Genomic DNA, 17,070 nt, shown 5'->3' with positions numbered 1-17,070 from the left:
TTATGCTGATTTTTCAGGAAGGAAGCTACAAAAGAGGAAGGAAAGGAAGGGATGGAGAGAGAGAGAGGGCACGCACACAGAAAGTCACGCTTCACAATCATCATAACACATTAGGGCTATAATCGCCATTGCGAGTTGCTGCCTTCAAGAAGTTGAGCGATGCCTTCGTAGCCTTCACGCGCGTATCTCGTTGGGAACTTTGAGTCCGGTGATTTTATGGAGAAAGGGGTTCATGTCTATGTGTGAGGCGATAGTTGGAGGGATGTCCCAATCGATGAACTTTTGCAGAGTTGACATTCTTTCTGTTCCTGTGCCGTTGCTTGATACAATAAGAAAACAGGGGTGTTTGACTTTGTGTATTTTAGGGAGCAAGTAAAACCGGCCTGCAGCAGGTTGAAAACGGTTTCATTGCCTTGAGCATATCGCCTGTGATTTTTCTGTTTTAGTGAATTTAAATCGCCGCTTATTTCTGAATAGAATAATTTAGTGGGGTCCTCTTCGAGTTTGCCATAGATGTTCTTGTCCTCCAGTTGCCGATAAACTTCTCTCAGGTAGCCAGCTCTATCTAATATTTTACTATTGCGCCACCCTTATATGCAGGCTTAAATAGCGATTCGGCTCGACGGCTTAAGAACTTCCGTGGCTTGCAGTTATGTTTGGGGTGAAGAATCTTATTGAGAACATGACTGTTTGACAGCTCAGACATTTTAAACGACACAACAATATCAACGACTCCGCCTAACACCCCTGCCACACGGGCACCCGCGAACTCAGTTAAACTACCCTGTCTGTTGACGTATATGCGGTCCGTGTCACACGGCATCCCTTACGATAAGGAAGATAAACGTAGCGTTCCGCAAACGAAGCTATAGGCGTTCTCCGTTATCGGCGGAACGAAGTACTCTTGTGCTAAGTAATCTATAGGTCAGACAAAAACTATGAGCCCTAAACAGCCGTACTCAAAACAGAAATTATTAGGCAATTTTGACCATAATGTTCTTTCATTGCAGGACCCAATCACAACCTGCGTTTATTCAAATATATCTATACTGCCGCCAGAGTGCAGTTACTCCAAGTCTCAATGCCCTTGTCATTAACCATGCCTCAAGCACCGTCATTAAGACTATTTCATCTATGTGTGTGGTTTTTGTCACGCCACAGTACGCAGCAACCAAAATTTGCACTCTCGAGGCGATAAAACAGAATACCTTTTGTATACGCGCTACAAAATTACCAGTCGTCGAGCATGGCGCATCTTATCAACAAGCATAGCGTTCGGCACAGGGTGGGTAGCATTGTTTCTTTAGCGAATGCGTTTTCATTTGAAACGCTTTTTAAAGTTGTTTTTTTTTACATCACACCTACTTAATTAATTATTTTGTTGTGAAAACCACTCAACGAAGATTCACAATAGAACAACTAGAGGTTAAAAAATCTGAGAAAATGAAACTGTGCAGACTGAATCTCTCGAGGCCACTGTTACAACCTTGTCATTGGTGTGGCAGCTCGGCTAGTTGGTATGAACTATCGTCTTGTCATTGCCGTGTGATACTGCCACAACTGCGTCACCATCGAATTTGTTAACATAGCTTTACATACATAGCTTTAAACGAATTCGCGCGGGTCTGTGTGACAGAGGTATAACAACTGAAATTGTTCATATTTTCAAGGCGTTTTTTGAGATCGTAAGCGACTCTAAACATCGTCCACGAGGTTGAAGCACAGCCAGTGCGACTGTTCCAGCTAATCTCATCTACCCACCTCTTACCTCCTCACCCTGCCCAGCAAATGGGGTCTGGGTGAGGGTGGGGCTCGTGTATTATTCAACTTATGGTTCTCCTCCCAAAAAGAGGAATAGCGCTTACATTGAAGCTTAGAGAAGCGAATATGTAGCATAGCCGGACTAATTAAAGAAAAACGACTGTCTATCACTCTTCGATATTCATGTATACACAAGAATATCGCCTAAATGTTTGTCTATGCACTTAGGAATTGAGCAATAGGCGTGAAAGTACTTGAACTGGCAGCTTGGAATAGTTGGTACGACACATGTCAGATAAAAAAAACAACGCAGAAAGAGGGAGGAGCAGAGAACGAAAAACACAGGTGGTAGCTCTTCCGTCTGTGTTCTTCTTTCTCGTGTCCCCCATCCCTTTGCACTCTTTTAAAGTGAGGATCGAGAGGGGCGTGAAAGGATGCTTTTTCGTGTGTAATGCTTGCGTACAATCTTAGAAAACATCAGTGGCGCTGCGGCAGTGCCATAACTGATTAGTGGTTTGGCGTGGGCCCCAGAAATCTGTGAAAACGCGTGCGGCACACTAAGACACCCGTTACGGGACGAAATTGGGAATTATGATTGCTTTTCATAATTTTAATCATATCTACATCATACTTATGAGTAATGTATGAACACTGCAATAAAGTCAGAAAAAAAAGGAAGGCCCGGGATTCAAATCCGCCACCTCAACGCTCCTTACATACCAAATCCGACACGTGACATGATGCAGGTGATTCAGAACCATTGTGCCTCATTGTGTGGTAGGCCTCACTTTGCTCAGTTCAAGCTGTTATCTCTTAACCAGGGTGGCAGCCTGTATGTCCAAGATGAAACTATTTATTTGGGCGCACTTGTGGGCAATAAAGGGAAGGTCAGAGAACAACAATGAACGCTGTACTCTGATATCGGCGCACACAACGTCAGTCCTCAAAAAAAATGACAAACGGTGAAGTGCACCAGCATTTATTGATGTACCGTCGAACGTACGTTTTAGCAATATTGGTAGAGGCCACGTATGTTCAGGAACAATCTGTAATGTTCGCGTTAGGCGCATTATCGCATCGGACGTTTCTAAGATTATATCAGCGGTTCTTAGTCAGTCAGCGTGGTTCCAACAAGGCAGAGCTTTCTTGTGTGATGGGGCGATAACAAAACTTCAGAAAGAAGCATGGCAACACTAAGACCGACAGGTGGCCGAGCGTAGTTGGTTGAAGCTCGTAGTGCGTCAGCGCTGCGGTTTCTGCTTTTTTCTCTTGTGTCCAAATAGGCGCGCGCCGAGTCAAAATATAGGTTTTATCTACAAAGTGCAATGAAAAAGCCTTAAACACGCCATCGGACTTATAGTGGCCTCGGGTGCTTCTCAAGTAAATTGATTTTCACTTTCTTCCCAAGCATTTTCCCCATTTTAATGGTGCAAACAAAATGCAAATTCAACAGTACTTGCATTATAAACACAACGTATCAGATTAGTTTTGTGCACTCACCATTCCTGGTTAAGGTATCTATGTAGCAGCGGAATCTAAAAGTCAACAAAAATGAATTCGTTTCTATATATAGATGTAATGACCGACGTGGACGCCGCAGCAGCTTTTGCAAGAGTGCTTTATTGCACAAACTATACGATAATATGTAGGTACGGTGGGTTGCTTTATCGATTCACTTTGTGGTGCTAGTTCGAACACAAAACATGTGCAGTACACACTGGTTCACTCAGTTCATGCTGTTATCACATCCCTTCTCCCCTAACAGTCAATGCCATAGTGGAGCACAGGTCGTCGTGCACGAGCAGAGTGGCGGCATGCTTGCGCGTGTCAGGTAAAGTCGATGTCGACCCATCATCTGCTGGCATTGCAGCTTCTCGCACAGGCGATCTGGTCACCGGAAACTGAAAGTGAGGGTCAGCGGTGTCTGGTTGGGTAGACTTCAAGGCTCTGCGCACATGGTCACGATGACGTCTGTGTATCGCACCGCTCGTAGTTTGCACTTCGTACATGGCGTGACCTAAGAACCTCAGTACGTACGCGGCTGGCCACTTTGGCCCATGAGAGAGGTTCTGCACGTACGCAGGATAACCACGTTTGAACGTCCACTTTGGCTGTCTCGTACACCTTGCGTCTTCGACGTCGGGCTGCATGCTTGACAAGTTCTGCTGGCGTTCTCCTGGTTTCCGTGTATGGCGTGGAGTGCGGCTTGAATAAAAAACGAGGGACTTTACATGCCACTGTGCCCTGGCTTTGCTTTCGAAGCGCACACTTTAGCTCGCGAACCATGCGCTCGGCCCTTTCATTGCTGGCGGGATGGTATGGCGCTGTAAACATGTAGCGGACACCGTTCCGCTTCAAGATAGATTGCATTTCTTGGCTTGAAAACGCCGTCCCATTATCTGAAACGACCAACTCCGGTAATTCGTACGAAGAAAACATCCTGCGTAGTTTATCGATCACCACTGACGAGTGAAGCGATGGCACGAATTCTATCTCAGCCCAATTTGATAGTTCGTCTGCGAGAAGAAAGAAAACACCTTCAACTGGTCCGGCACAATCTAAATGGATTCTGCTCCATGGAAGTTCGGGCTTCGTCCAGAAGTGGACAGGCGTCTTAGGTTTGCTTTGCCTCGTTGTTTGGCATGGTTGGCAACGACGAACAAAATTTTCGATCTGGGCATCGATCTTCGGCCACCACACAAATTACCTTGCCACAGCTTTCATGGCCGTAATGCCAGGATTATTTGCATGTAAACTGCAGAGAACATTCTTCCTGAGTTTGTCTGACACCGCAGGTCGCGGGTTCGAATTCCGGCTGCGGCGGCTGCATTTCCGATGGAGGCGGAAATGTTGTAGGGCCGTGTGCTCAGATTTGGGTGCACGTTAAGAACCCCAGGTGGTCGAAATTTCCGGAGCCCTCCACTACGGCGTCTCTCATAATCATATGGTGGTTTTGGGACGTTAAACCGCACATATCAATTGAGTTTGTCTGACAGTATCACCCTGTTACCCCCCAAGAGGCAGTCGCGGTGCAGTGACAACTCTTTGCACCTCACCTGATAAGCGGCATACTTTGGGGGCACACCTTGTTCTGGCCAGCCGCCCTTGACCCATTTCTTCACCCTGGAAAGCCAAGGATCGCACTGAGTGGCTCATGCGACATCTTCTGCACTCACAGGCGGGTACTCGACTGCTTCCAGCATGAGGACGTCTCCTCGTGGCTCGATGTCTGGCCGGTCTCCGGGCATTGGCAGCCTGCTAAGACAGTCAGTATTTTCGTGGTCTTGCGTCTTTCTAAACTCTAATTTGTATTCATAAGCAGATAACATGACAGACTAGCGCAACATACGCGGTTACAGCACTACCGGGATCTGCTAATCTCGTTGAAAGATGCCTATAAGTAGCTTGTGATCCTTAATAATGGTGAATTCTCGACCACAGAGGTACTGGTGAAAATGTCGAACGCCATACACAATGGCGAGCGCTTCGCGGTCAATCTGGGCGTAGTTACGCTCCGTCTTAGCGAGTGCTCTTGACGCATAAGCAACAGGTTGCTCTAGCGCTTTAGCACCTCTGTGAGCCAACACAGCTCCTACGCCCACCGGGGATGCATCGCAAGACAGAATTGATTGATATGTGGGGATTAACGTCTCAAAATCACCATAAGATTATGAGAGACGCCGTAGTGGAGGGCTCCGGAAATTTTGACCACCTGGGGTTCTTTAACGTGCACCCGAATCTGAGGACACGGGCCTACAACATTTCCGCCTCCATCAGAAATGCAGCCGCCCACAGCCGGGATTTGATCCCGCGACCTGCGAGTCAGCAACCGAGTACCTTAGCCACTAGACCACCGCGGCGGGGCGCAAGACAGAATTAATGGTGCATCGGGATTGTAGTGCACTAGAAGCGACTCTGACATCAGCAGCTTCTTTAGCCCTTCGAAAGCTCACTGTTACTCTTCACCTCACTTCCACGTACTGTCACTGTCTAGTAGGCGGTATAACACTTCGGCGACTTCAGAACGACCTTTTAGGAAGCGATTGTAAAAATTCACCATATTTAGAAAGGCTTGAAGCTCCTTTTTGTTCTGTGGTGTAGGTGCTTGGTGAATGGCCTCGACTTTGCTTTTCGACGGGTAGGTACCCCTTCCGTCTATCCAGAGGCGCAAATACTGCAGGCTCTCTTTGAAAAATTGGCACTTGTTTCCGTGAACACGCAGTTTAGTCTTCGAGAGTCGGTTGAAACCCTCTTTCAGGACCTTGTGATGCTCCTCAGCAGTTTCGCTTGCCACCAGAATGTCGTCGAGGTAGGCTGCCATCTCCGGTAAGCCTTCAAGCAATGTATCCATTGTTCTTTGAAATAATCTGGGTGCCACCGACACACCGAACGACAAACGTCGCACTTTGTACAGGCCCTTTATTGTGTTGATAGTAAGCACATCTGCTGAAGCATCATCCACCGCAAGTTGCTGGTACGCCTGCGTCAGGTCAAATTTTGGCAAAATATGGCCTTTCCCTAGTCTTGCGACCAGTTCTCTGTCAGTAGGTAAAGGGTAAACATTGTTTCTTACCGCTTGGTTGACTGTGCTTCGGTAGTCACCGCATATTCTCAGCGAATCGTCCTTTTTTCGCACAATCACCACAGGAGTGGCCCATTCCGCATACTGCGTTGACTCTAGAACACCCTGACGTTCTAGTTTATCCAGCTTGGCTATAACATCATCTTTAAGAGTGAAAGGAATGCTGCAGCATTTCTGAAGCTTTGGCGGGGCGTCAGGCTTCAGTTAAATGTGCACTGGCGTTAGGGCTATGCCGGGAAAGGTCTCACCGAAAGCATCCGAGAATTTTTCGACAAACGCTTGGGCACTGTGGGCAATGCTGTGAATTCCAGTAACGCTGATTTTCAAAGCCTTGAACCAGTCACGACCCACAAATGTGCTACCTTCGTTCCTTGCAACGAGAAGTGGCAACTTGCAGTCCCGCTCTTTGAACTTGATTGGCAGTGTAGCTTTTCCGATGACGTCTAGTCCTTCCTTGGTCCACGTTACGAGCTGCGCGTCTGTTTCCTCAAGCTTAATGCTTGTTACCACCTTCAGCTTTCGGAACGACTTTTCGCTCATAATTGATCTAGCTGCTCCGGAATCCACTTCCATTGGTACCGTTTCTACGCCAATGCTTACGGTAACCATAAACTTGGGACAACTGCTGGTTACTTGGCTGATACTTCGCAAGTCATCATACTCAGTTTCCGCTGAACTTGCGGTACTTTCCAGCTGATGGTTTACCTGCCCACTTTTTTATTCTGACCCACCTTGGCTATGTGACCTTGGAAGGAACAGATGACGCGTTCGATGCTCTAACCACTGAGCTATCACAGCGGCCTAGGAACTGTTGAAGCATACTGCTCTTTTAAACTTGCAGCGATAAGCGACGAGGTTGCTCGAGCACCGGAAACACCGTTGTTCAGACTGCGTGTCAAACGCCTTTTCCTCGTGCCCCTTCTTCCGAAGTTGCGTGCCTATCTCGGCCGTGATATCTGGGCTTTCCTGACGCTGGCTTCCGATAGCTCTTTGATGTTTTGCCGCATATTCGGCTGTGATTGCCAGGTCATAGGCTGTCGCAAAGGTCAGGTTCTTCCCGGCCAACAGGCGCTTCAGCACTGTGCTGTCAGAGATCCCAAAAAACTAACCGATCCCTGAGCGTAATGTCAAGTGGAAGTTGTTTGTCGTTGAATCCACAGTTTTCCGTCAGCTTGCGTAAAGCAGTAACATACTCAGCGACTGTCTCGCCGTCGTGCTGATCTCGTTCGGAGAACACATACCTAGCATACAGCACGGAGGGCTTCGAATTTATGTGATTCTTCACTGCCTCTACGATGCACTGATAGTTGGTGTTCGGCGGTCTACGAGGCTTTACGAGGGTGGCTATCAGAGAGTAGGTCTCTTCTCCACAGGAACTCGATAACGCTACCCTCTTGTCGGCGTCTTCTATGAGCTTGTTAGCTTCGCAGCATAACTTGATACGCTCAACTTAGTCTTCCCATGAAGAGTTGCTATTCAGGTGAAACTCACCGATGCGAACGCCGATGGCCATCCTGCTGAAACCGCCCCTCCCGCGTGGGCACAATCGTTCTTCGTCGCCGCTTTAATGACCGACGTGATATTGTACGGTGGGTTGCTTTATGGATTAATTTAGTGGTGCTAGTTCGAACACAAGACACGCGCAGTACACACTGGTTCCCTCAGTTCAATAGAGGTGTATGTTTCGCATACCTGGTTGCGAGACCCAAAATCTGCGTATTGAAGCGCCTAGCCATATGCAATTGGTTGATGGGGGGGGGGGAGTTAGCATACTGAAAACACCATATGATTATGAGAGACGCCGTAGAGGAGGGCTCGAGAAATTTCGACCACCAGGGGTTCTTTAACGTGTACCCAAATCTGAGCACACGGGCCTACAGCATTTCCGCCTCTATCGAAAATGCAGCCGCCGCAACCGGGATTTGATCCCGCGACCTGCGGTTAGCCTTAGGCAAGTTATTCATACCGCTCACCTTCTGATGCAGTGTACTCGGTCCCTCCGGTTGTTCTTGACGTTTCTGGTGCTCCTGGTGCACTGGCTGGGGCTGACAAGCGCCGGAGGAGCGGGCGGACTCTTGCCCGAAGTGGAGCCAGTGGAGGCAGCCCAGATCGCCAAATATCTGCCTCTCATTCAACAGATCGAAGCAATCGAGCGCATCAAGGCCATCAAGGCAATTAAATCACAGTCCAAAGACTCTATCCCGCCATTTCTTCCTATAGTCATCGCCTTGCACCACAAGTACGTACACTCTTCGTTATCTTTCTTATTCACTGAATCAGCAAAGTGGGGCGTGTTCGGTTCACACTAAGCGAAGCGGGATTTTTCTTAACTGACACTTTTCTAATATGCCAGTGCAACTAAGATGCGTTGTGGAAAAGGACAATGGCAAAGCCTGTTCACTCGAATTCAATTTTTGATGGCATGCTCTAAAGTTATCAGAAAAAAGTCTATTGTAGGCCATGTTTGTGTACGTTTTCTACGTGAATATGTTTTAACTGGTCACGATCTTGCTTTGGATGTTGAAACAAATCCACTCTTAACGTAAAACAAAATGCATTAGTCATTTCGCCTTCATTGTTTGGGAGCGCTAATTGCTACGTATTTGGTGGCAGTCAAAGAGCCATTTCGATTATAGTTCAGCTGCAGGCCAGCGTGACGGAAGATATCTACGATGGCTGACAGGCACTTTTTATGGGTTTTAAATGTCGGAAAAAACGGCAATACGACAACATCGTCCAAGTAACACAAACAGACGCACCACCTAGAGCCTTCAAAACATAGGAGTTCATATTATGTGTCGGCGACTCACTTCAGTTGAGTTGATTTTATTTAACCACGTGATAAAACACGTTGTGTACGGGTTTCGTGTAAAGGGCAAACAGCTGCATGTGAGAGCTTGTAGCCCCTTCGCCCAGAGAACAAGAAGTTAAAAAATGTTACAGATAGCAAAAAGCGACAATACTGATAGAAATGCGCATGTGGCCCATGACAGCAAACAAAAAAAGCAACTCTGATATGCATACAAGGCTATTCATAGCAAAACAATGTATGAAACGAAGTCACTATAACAGCAATCACCCAGCATTCAAGTAAAACCCAATCAGCCCATCCAATTTAACATATCAGTTTTAGATTATTGTTCAATTTCCATTTATTCATCGCACTTGGTAGACGCTAGTTCAGTGTTTAAAATCCACTTAATTCAGTGTTAAAGTATTTAAATTAGTGCGAGGACGTGGTACATTCCAAGTTTTCGTGTGCCGAGTCAGTCTATTGGCAGGATTGACACTGACGACGCGCTAGAATTGAGCACTAAAAGACAGGATTTTGCACAAGTAGGACACACAGAATCGAAGGATTAGGTTTAAATGCGGCCAATGTACGTAAAAGAATACTTCGTCGGCGTATATTCTGATTTAAAAATTCACAGAAACTGGTATTTATAGTGATTAGCAATTCCTAATATTCTGTATTTCGCAAATATCGGAGCAGTGTATGCGATATAGAATACTCCTTCAATACATCGCAAAGCATTTTTTGTAATACGACCAGATCATTTATTAATGCTTTATAGGCTGTGAACCAGACAAGATGGCAATAATGTAAATGAGTTTAAAATTGAGCATTGTATATGGTTGTATATTCTGGCATCGTCGCATGACACCTAAAACTTCACAAAGTTTCTGAATAATGTGCTCGGTATGGTTATTCTATGCCATTCTTTCGCGAAAATGGAGGCCGACAGTTTTACCTGTTTGAGAAAAATTTCTTTTGACGTTATTAGGTATTAGTTTGTGAGAAGTTTCAGATAATTTTCATTTTGCATTGAACAGTACAGCCTTACTTTTAGAGCAATTGATATGTAAGGAATTTGCCACCGTCCACGCATATATGTTATTTAGTACTTTATTAGCAGAAAAAATGAGGTCATGAGCAGTTTCTTCAGAAAAAAAAATCGCCCGTATAGATTACATATTCTGCAGAGCTGGCAATACGTACAATATCACTGATAAAACTAGTTGATAATAAAAGCCCTAAAATGTTACCTTGAGTTACACCATTTCTAACGTTCATGGCTGATGATAGCTGTCTGTTTATTGATACTCATTGTGTGCAATTTCATAGGTAGCTTGTTATCAAAGCCAAAACTGTACCGAGAACGCCGCAACATTGAAGTTGTCGTAACAGAGCCCTAACAGTGAGATTATCCAAAGCGAGGTCAACAAAACCCCAGCCAAGCATATCATGGAACCATCCAGCAGTTATTAGGCATTCCCTGTAAAGGTCATCCATAAGAAAGACGGCACATGACGTTTCTGTGTCGACTATAGACACCAAGACAGAGTTGCGAAAAAGGACGTATACACTCGTCCACTAGTAGACGATGCCCTTCATTGCCTATATGGTACCGACTGCTTTTCTTCGATCAACCTACTTTCTGGGTACTGGCATGTTGAAATGGATGATATGAACCGAAATAAAGCCGGCACTAATCAATGCCGCTTGCTCTTCAAGGTGAAGCACTCCGGCCTTTTTAACGCTCCAACCACGCTTGAATGAATGATGGACTCTGCTCAGATGCTTGAAATGGGCCACTTGTTCGTGATACTTGGACGATGCCGTTGTTTTTCTCAAAATTTCACTAATATAGATCCTATAGAGCACATGTCAGTCATTTTAGACATCATCTGTCACGCTGGCCGGCTGAAACAAGGAGTACAACAGAGGATAGACTGCCACGAGAAGATCGTATCGGAAGTGCTGCTCTCACGATCAGTTGTAAAACTTCTATACGAGCTCCATCGAGTCAACTTTCGCGCAACAAATGCTACGTACCAGTGGCATCGCGGCCAAGCAGACGGAGACGAGGACAGCAGAGAATATATACTGCTGAGAGCCGATCGTATCGGCAGTGCTGCTTGCTTAACCAGTTGTAAATACTTCTCTACGTGCTCCTTGTAGTCGATTTTTCCGTTGCAAATGCTATGTACCAGTGCCATCGTGGCCACGAAGACGAAGACGAGTACAACAGACGACATAGTGGCGCAAGCAGATCGTATCGACAGGGCTGCTCGCTTAACCTGCTGTAAATACTTCTGCACGTGCTCCTTCGAGTTGATTTTCGCGTAACAAGTGCTACGTACCTGTGGTATCGTGGACAAGCAGACGAAGTACAACAGAGCATAGACTAGTTCGATCAGATTGTATCGGCGGGGCTGCATCTCGATGGAGGTGAAATGATAGAGGCATGTGTGCTGTGTGGTGTCAGCTGACGTAAAGAACACCAGAAGGTCACAAACCCCGGACCCGTCAACTACAGCGTAGCTCATGATCATGTCGTGGTTCTAGAACGTACAACCCAAGATACCATTATTAAACTTGAGTGACTTCCGCTGCTAATGAATTTAGTTCCTGTCAAGGTCTGTCTTTTCAACATTAAAAATCATAGTGCCACAAGGGGCGTAACCATGTTTGAGCGTACTACTCCATTTAAATTGAAGAAAAAATGTGAGGCGAGAAAGCAGTGATAACCGAGTAGCCCCCGGCTTGGTGTCAAAAGCCCGGTTGCACCACAGTTGATGAAAAAAAAAACAGGAGACCTTTTTATCAATTTTTCCGCATTTCATTCGGGGCCGTGAACTCTTGGAAAGTATTCAGGTCATCAACACCTCTCTGAATGTAAGCGCGCTAATCTAGGAAGGTGAAAAGTATTAGAATAGAACGGTGTGGTGATTTTTCATAAACCGAAATGCAGCGAAGTGGCGCTAATGATATATACAAATGCAGACAACTTTACGACAACTTTACCTCGCGACAACACTCTGCGGCAGCACAGCCACACCTGCGTGGCAGAGCATCTGCGCATGTCTTATGACTTCAAGTAGTCTGCTTGAGGACCGATTTCGTCTCGCAAATGCATCCAACATGTGCGGTTTCACACGATCATGCTTGGTTTTCGATATAGTTTTGGAACAGTGTTTTAAGGTATAGGTGCAATATAGCTATAATCGAAGGCCTTGAGGTACTCACAGGTGCACCAGCGAAGGAAAAATACATAGAATCATTTCTGCCCTTTTTGTCAATTTCATTATAACTGTAAAAAGCCAGTGGTTCAAGCCTTCTTGTAAAGCAAGCACACTACAGAGATGCTTGCATTTTTGTTCATTTTGGTAAGCAATAAGATATTCTTATTCGAACAAACACATGAAGCAGTTTTGTGCAAACGGGAAGATTTACTTTTGAAGGGACAAAAAGGGCAAGGTCGAGAAGAAACGGCGTGATTAAAACGCAACCAAATTAAAGAAGCCATGCGCTGGATTTCAGTAAATACAGGGTCGGTATTGTCGTTTTCCTTCCTATGGAGACACAAGAACTTTCCGCACACGCTCATGTTATTTTCTTCATGGACGCGAAGTCATCGACATCGACAGGTGGCAGATATATTGGCTGCGATAGGTGACGAAAGGGCGTCTCACGTTTGTAAATGCAAGCGCGGCGAAAATGTTCTCTGTACTCGGTCAAGAACGCTATTATTGCACAGCACGACACAAGACTGAAAGGAGTACAAAAAGTTTCATGAGAAAAACAAACCATTTTGGAAAACCCCAAAAAGCAGAACGCATGAAAGCTAAGCCAACACCTCCTCTATTTTATCAATGCCAGCCAGATGCGCCCAATCAAGCCGTTCACCACCCTTTCTTCTGGCCCTTTCCTGCTCTCAACCATCGTCCAGCCTTCGCGTGTACTTTGCTGTCATGGGGTAGGGAGCCCCTTCATGAGCTTTAGAAATCGGGGTTGTTAAATCTTTCTTTAGAAAGAATGATGAACAGATACTTCTCAAAAGTATTTGCTATCTTTATGGGATGGAATGCGAAATACCGGGAAATTACATCAAAGACATTGAGAATATAAAGTGCCAACTACAGAGATATGATGCTGCTCGCTACCAAGGGGCACGTATTAGATCTCGGAACCAGGGCACCTTAAATTCTGAGCAACCGACGCGCCAAGCTTTACTTGATGAGCAACGCCATGTGATTCCTACAGTTATTCCAGACTTGTACTCTAACCATGTGCTCATAAAGATAATAGAGACATTACTTTGGCGTTCAAAAAGTACTATAACAGTTTACTTAGCTCTCCCTCTGATTATCCTGACGCTCACCTCAAGGCTAGTTTTGTTTCTCTTGTGAACCCCTTGAAAAACATTGATGGTGCGTTCATCAATGGACCCATTACTATACTGGAAATCGAGCAAGCAATTGACCACTTGCCTTTATCGAAAACTCCAGGCCCTGATGGCATCTCAGGCGAATTTTACAAAGCTTTCGAGAAAATGCTTGCTCCTATATTGCTGAATATTTTTCAAATTTGTTATGACATGTATACACTCCCACAATCCTTTTGCAAAAGTCACATTGTGTTAACACCGAAAACAACTGACAAGGAAGAACTCCGCTTCGTCGAGGGCTACAGACCAATCTAGCTGTCAAACGTGGACTACAAAATTTTCGCAAAAGTATTAGCAAATAGGTTGCAATTTGCTAAGTCGATCCTCATTGGGTCTCATCAGGCATGTGAGATCAGAGGTCAATCCATACAAACGAATATACATGTCGCTCGAACAGTGCTTCAATACTGTCGTGGTTTTCAAAAACCCCTTGCAATCCTACAGGTAGACCTTGCAAAAGCTTTTGATCGTGTTCATCCTTCCTTCCTTTTTTCTCTTCTCGAACAAGCCAATGTTGGCAAAGTTGTTTCTAAAGGCGTTAAACTATGCTATATTGAATGCTCAACTCATCTTATAGTTAATGGTCAACTCTCCAAGCCTGTTTCTATTCGCATTTCTGTAAAACAGGGACGCCCGATTTCACCTCTTCTATTTGAACTTTAACTAGAACCACTGTGATTCAGCATAATAAAGTCGAGTTGCATTCGTGGCTTCAATATATTAGGCAGTAAAGTTAAAGTATTAGCTCATGCAGACGATGTCGCATTCTTTTGCACAGATAAGCCAAGTGTCGAGAATGTGGTATATACTATTGAAAAGTTTGGCGTAGTATCAGGAGCTCGTTTCAATGCCTCTAAAAGTTTAGGACAGTGGTTTGGCTTGTGGGGTAGCACACCGAACAACTTTTCAGGGAATAATTGGACAAGAACTTTTCCAACATACTTCGGTGTACCTTTGCATGCATATAGATTCAGTGTTGATTACTGGAAGGAATGCATCCATATGCTTGTACGACAGGCCCAGACATTTGTTCCCTATCGACTTTCTGTCTTTGGGAAAGCTGAAGCTTGCAATACTTTCTTGGCAACAAAGCTTTACTATGCATTGCAACTTATTCATTGCGCAAGATTCTATATACAACGCTTTCATCGGATTTTCGCTACTTTCATATCGTCTTCGACTTTTGAGCCCATGCTTTGAGATAATGTATTCAAGCCAGTTAGTGAGGGTGGATTAGGATTAAAACACCTTTATCTATGGCAAGTAGTGTAACGATTCTTCTTTTTTCGAGACAATTCCCATTCTGTAATCTGTTCCTTCTTGCAAGTTACACTTGTTGATTGCTTACCAGATCATCAAACTTCTCCGAACGCCCATGCTTGTGGGGATTCATACCGGAAGTTTACTTCGCAGTTGAGTTCCTTAAAGCTTGCTTTTCTGTAGAATACCTGAACACAGTATCGCGCAAGGTGCTGTATAAGGATATACTGAGTACACTCTTTCCACCTCCATTGTACCGCTCACTGTACTCCAATCTTCCAGGCCACGATGTGTTGAAGCGAGTGCGCAAAGTGTACATTCCATTGAATTCAAAAACATTCTTCTATAAACTCCATTCTGAAACATTGGCGGTAAACACGTGGTTAAAAAAGGGGTATTTTCATTCCGTCTGTTAACTGCCGTCTATTTGATGTGCCGGAAAATTGAACATTACTTTGTTAGCTGCAAAGATGCCATACTGTTTTGGGATGTCCTTCAGTGAGCACTAAAAAACGTTTTGTCATTATTTCTCACACAATGCGTTATCTTCTGCCAGCAGCGCTTGATGAAGTACCGTTTCATATGTTTTTCCTCATGGGTATGCACAGCTTGTGGAAGACACGAATGCAAGACCGCAATGCAGAGCCCACCACCTCTTCAAGCACACACTTCATCCAAATGGCTATCTACCATAAAAACATTTACGACGAGCTAGACTTTAGACCAGACTGGTACTCCATCTTAGAGAGCTGTTTGATCTCACCCCCCTTTTGTTTGCATAACACGATGTGAATAACTCTCCATGTGAGAAACTTGCACTGTGTTAGCCATTGAGTTTTTATGAGTAACGCTTGAGCGCTTATTTTCGCAATTTGATTGTACTTTTGTTCACTTGATTTCGTCTTTATTACCCAAATACTTTATTAAATACCATGAAAAAAGCGGCGTGGCTCAGTGGTAGAGTACTAGGCTTGCACCCAGCGGATCCGGGTTTGAGCCCCACTTTGTAAATGGTGGGAAGATTTTTTATATAATTTCGTGAGATATGGTTACAGACACCGGACAGACAGACAGACGGTTACAGACACCGCACAGTTTCCACCACTGGTGGCAGTGGCGGAAACTGTGCGGGACTCGAGTTGTGACCTCATAACAGCTTTCGCTATAAAATTAACGCTAGGTTCACCCAACAGTAATGTGGTCAATATACTGGTAGGACAAGAAATCCCGGCAGGTTGGCTCTTACTTAAAAACAGACATGTATATCTTCAAATTGTGCCCCGCCTCGGTGGTCTAGTGGCTAAGGTACTCGGCTGCTGACCCGCAAGTCGCGGGATCGTATCCCGGCTGCGGCGGCTGCATTTCCGATGGAGGCGGAATTGTTGTGGGTCCGTGTGCTCAGATTTGGGTGCACGTTAAAAAACCCTAGGTGGTCGAAATTTGCAGAGGAGGAGGATTGAAAGAGGAAGGACAGGGAGGGAAATCTCCGGAGCCTTCCACTAAGGCATCTCTCATAATGATATCGTGGTTTTGGGACGTTAAACCCCACAAAGCAAGCAATCTTGAAATTGTTATTTACGCACTTTAGCCAGGTTTGGGTTGCGACAGAGACAGAGTTTTGCTTAATTTTTAGTCAGGAGTTCATAGAGGCGCCCGGTGGCGCTGCCAGCGGTGTGCTCGCTTGCCTGCATGACTGTGTGCACGCGGTGGAGAAACACGAGCACGGCATCGGCCGCTGCTCGTAAGAGCAAAAAGTATTTGTGCGTGCTTTAAATGACCTCTAAGGCCTTTGTTTTCTTACTGAACAAAACTTGATGGAGCCTGCAAAAACTGCACGTGGTTTCAGTTTCGGACTTTCACCAACATTACAATTCCTCGTCTCCACCGACAAGTGTTGTGGTCTTTCATCCCTCTCATGGCAGGACTTTTACACACTTTTTACAAAGCCCCGCCGCCGTGGTCTAGGGGCTAAGGTACTGGGCTGCTGACCCGCAGTTCGCGGGATCAAATCTCGGCTGCGGCAACTGCATTTCCGATGAAGGCGGAAATGCTGTAGGCCCGTGTACTCAGATTTGGGTGCACGCTAAAGAATCCCAGGTGGTCAAAATTTCCGGAGACCTCCACTACGGCGTCTCTCATAATCATATAGTGGTTTTCGGACGTTAAACCTCACATATAAATCAATCAATCAACACTTTTTACAAACTTTTACACAATTTTGAGAGAAACCGATGG

General features: G+C 45.3%; 1 protein-coding gene across 2 annotated transcripts in view; it reads left to right on the top strand.

Annotated features, from left to right (window-relative positions):
- LOC142784437 (uncharacterized) overlaps window positions 1-17,070 on the top strand; it is a 156,588-nt gene that overhangs the window by 89,115 nt on the left and 50,403 nt on the right. Inside the window, exons 1-2 of one of the 2 annotated variants that reach the window (XR_012888631.1) lie at window positions 7,789-7,932; window positions 8,329-8,582. Coding sequence is in view for 1 of the 2 variants with exons in the window: in XM_075882803.1 (XP_075738918.1) it covers window positions 8,329-8,582 (254 nt within the window). In the remaining variant the exon portion in view is untranslated. Of the gene's footprint in view, window positions 1-7,788; window positions 7,933-8,328; window positions 8,583-17,070 lie in introns of those variants that run through there. The other variant, XM_075882803.1, reaches the window with a different exon arrangement.

Source organism: Rhipicephalus microplus, unplaced genomic scaffold (assembly GCF_043290135.1).
Source record: "Rhipicephalus microplus isolate Deutch F79 unplaced genomic scaffold, USDA_Rmic scaffold_14, whole genome shotgun sequence".
NCBI lineage: Eukaryota > Metazoa > Arthropoda > Arachnida > Ixodida > Ixodidae > Rhipicephalus > Rhipicephalus microplus.
This window is presented reverse-complemented; position numbering and strand designations above follow the sequence as displayed.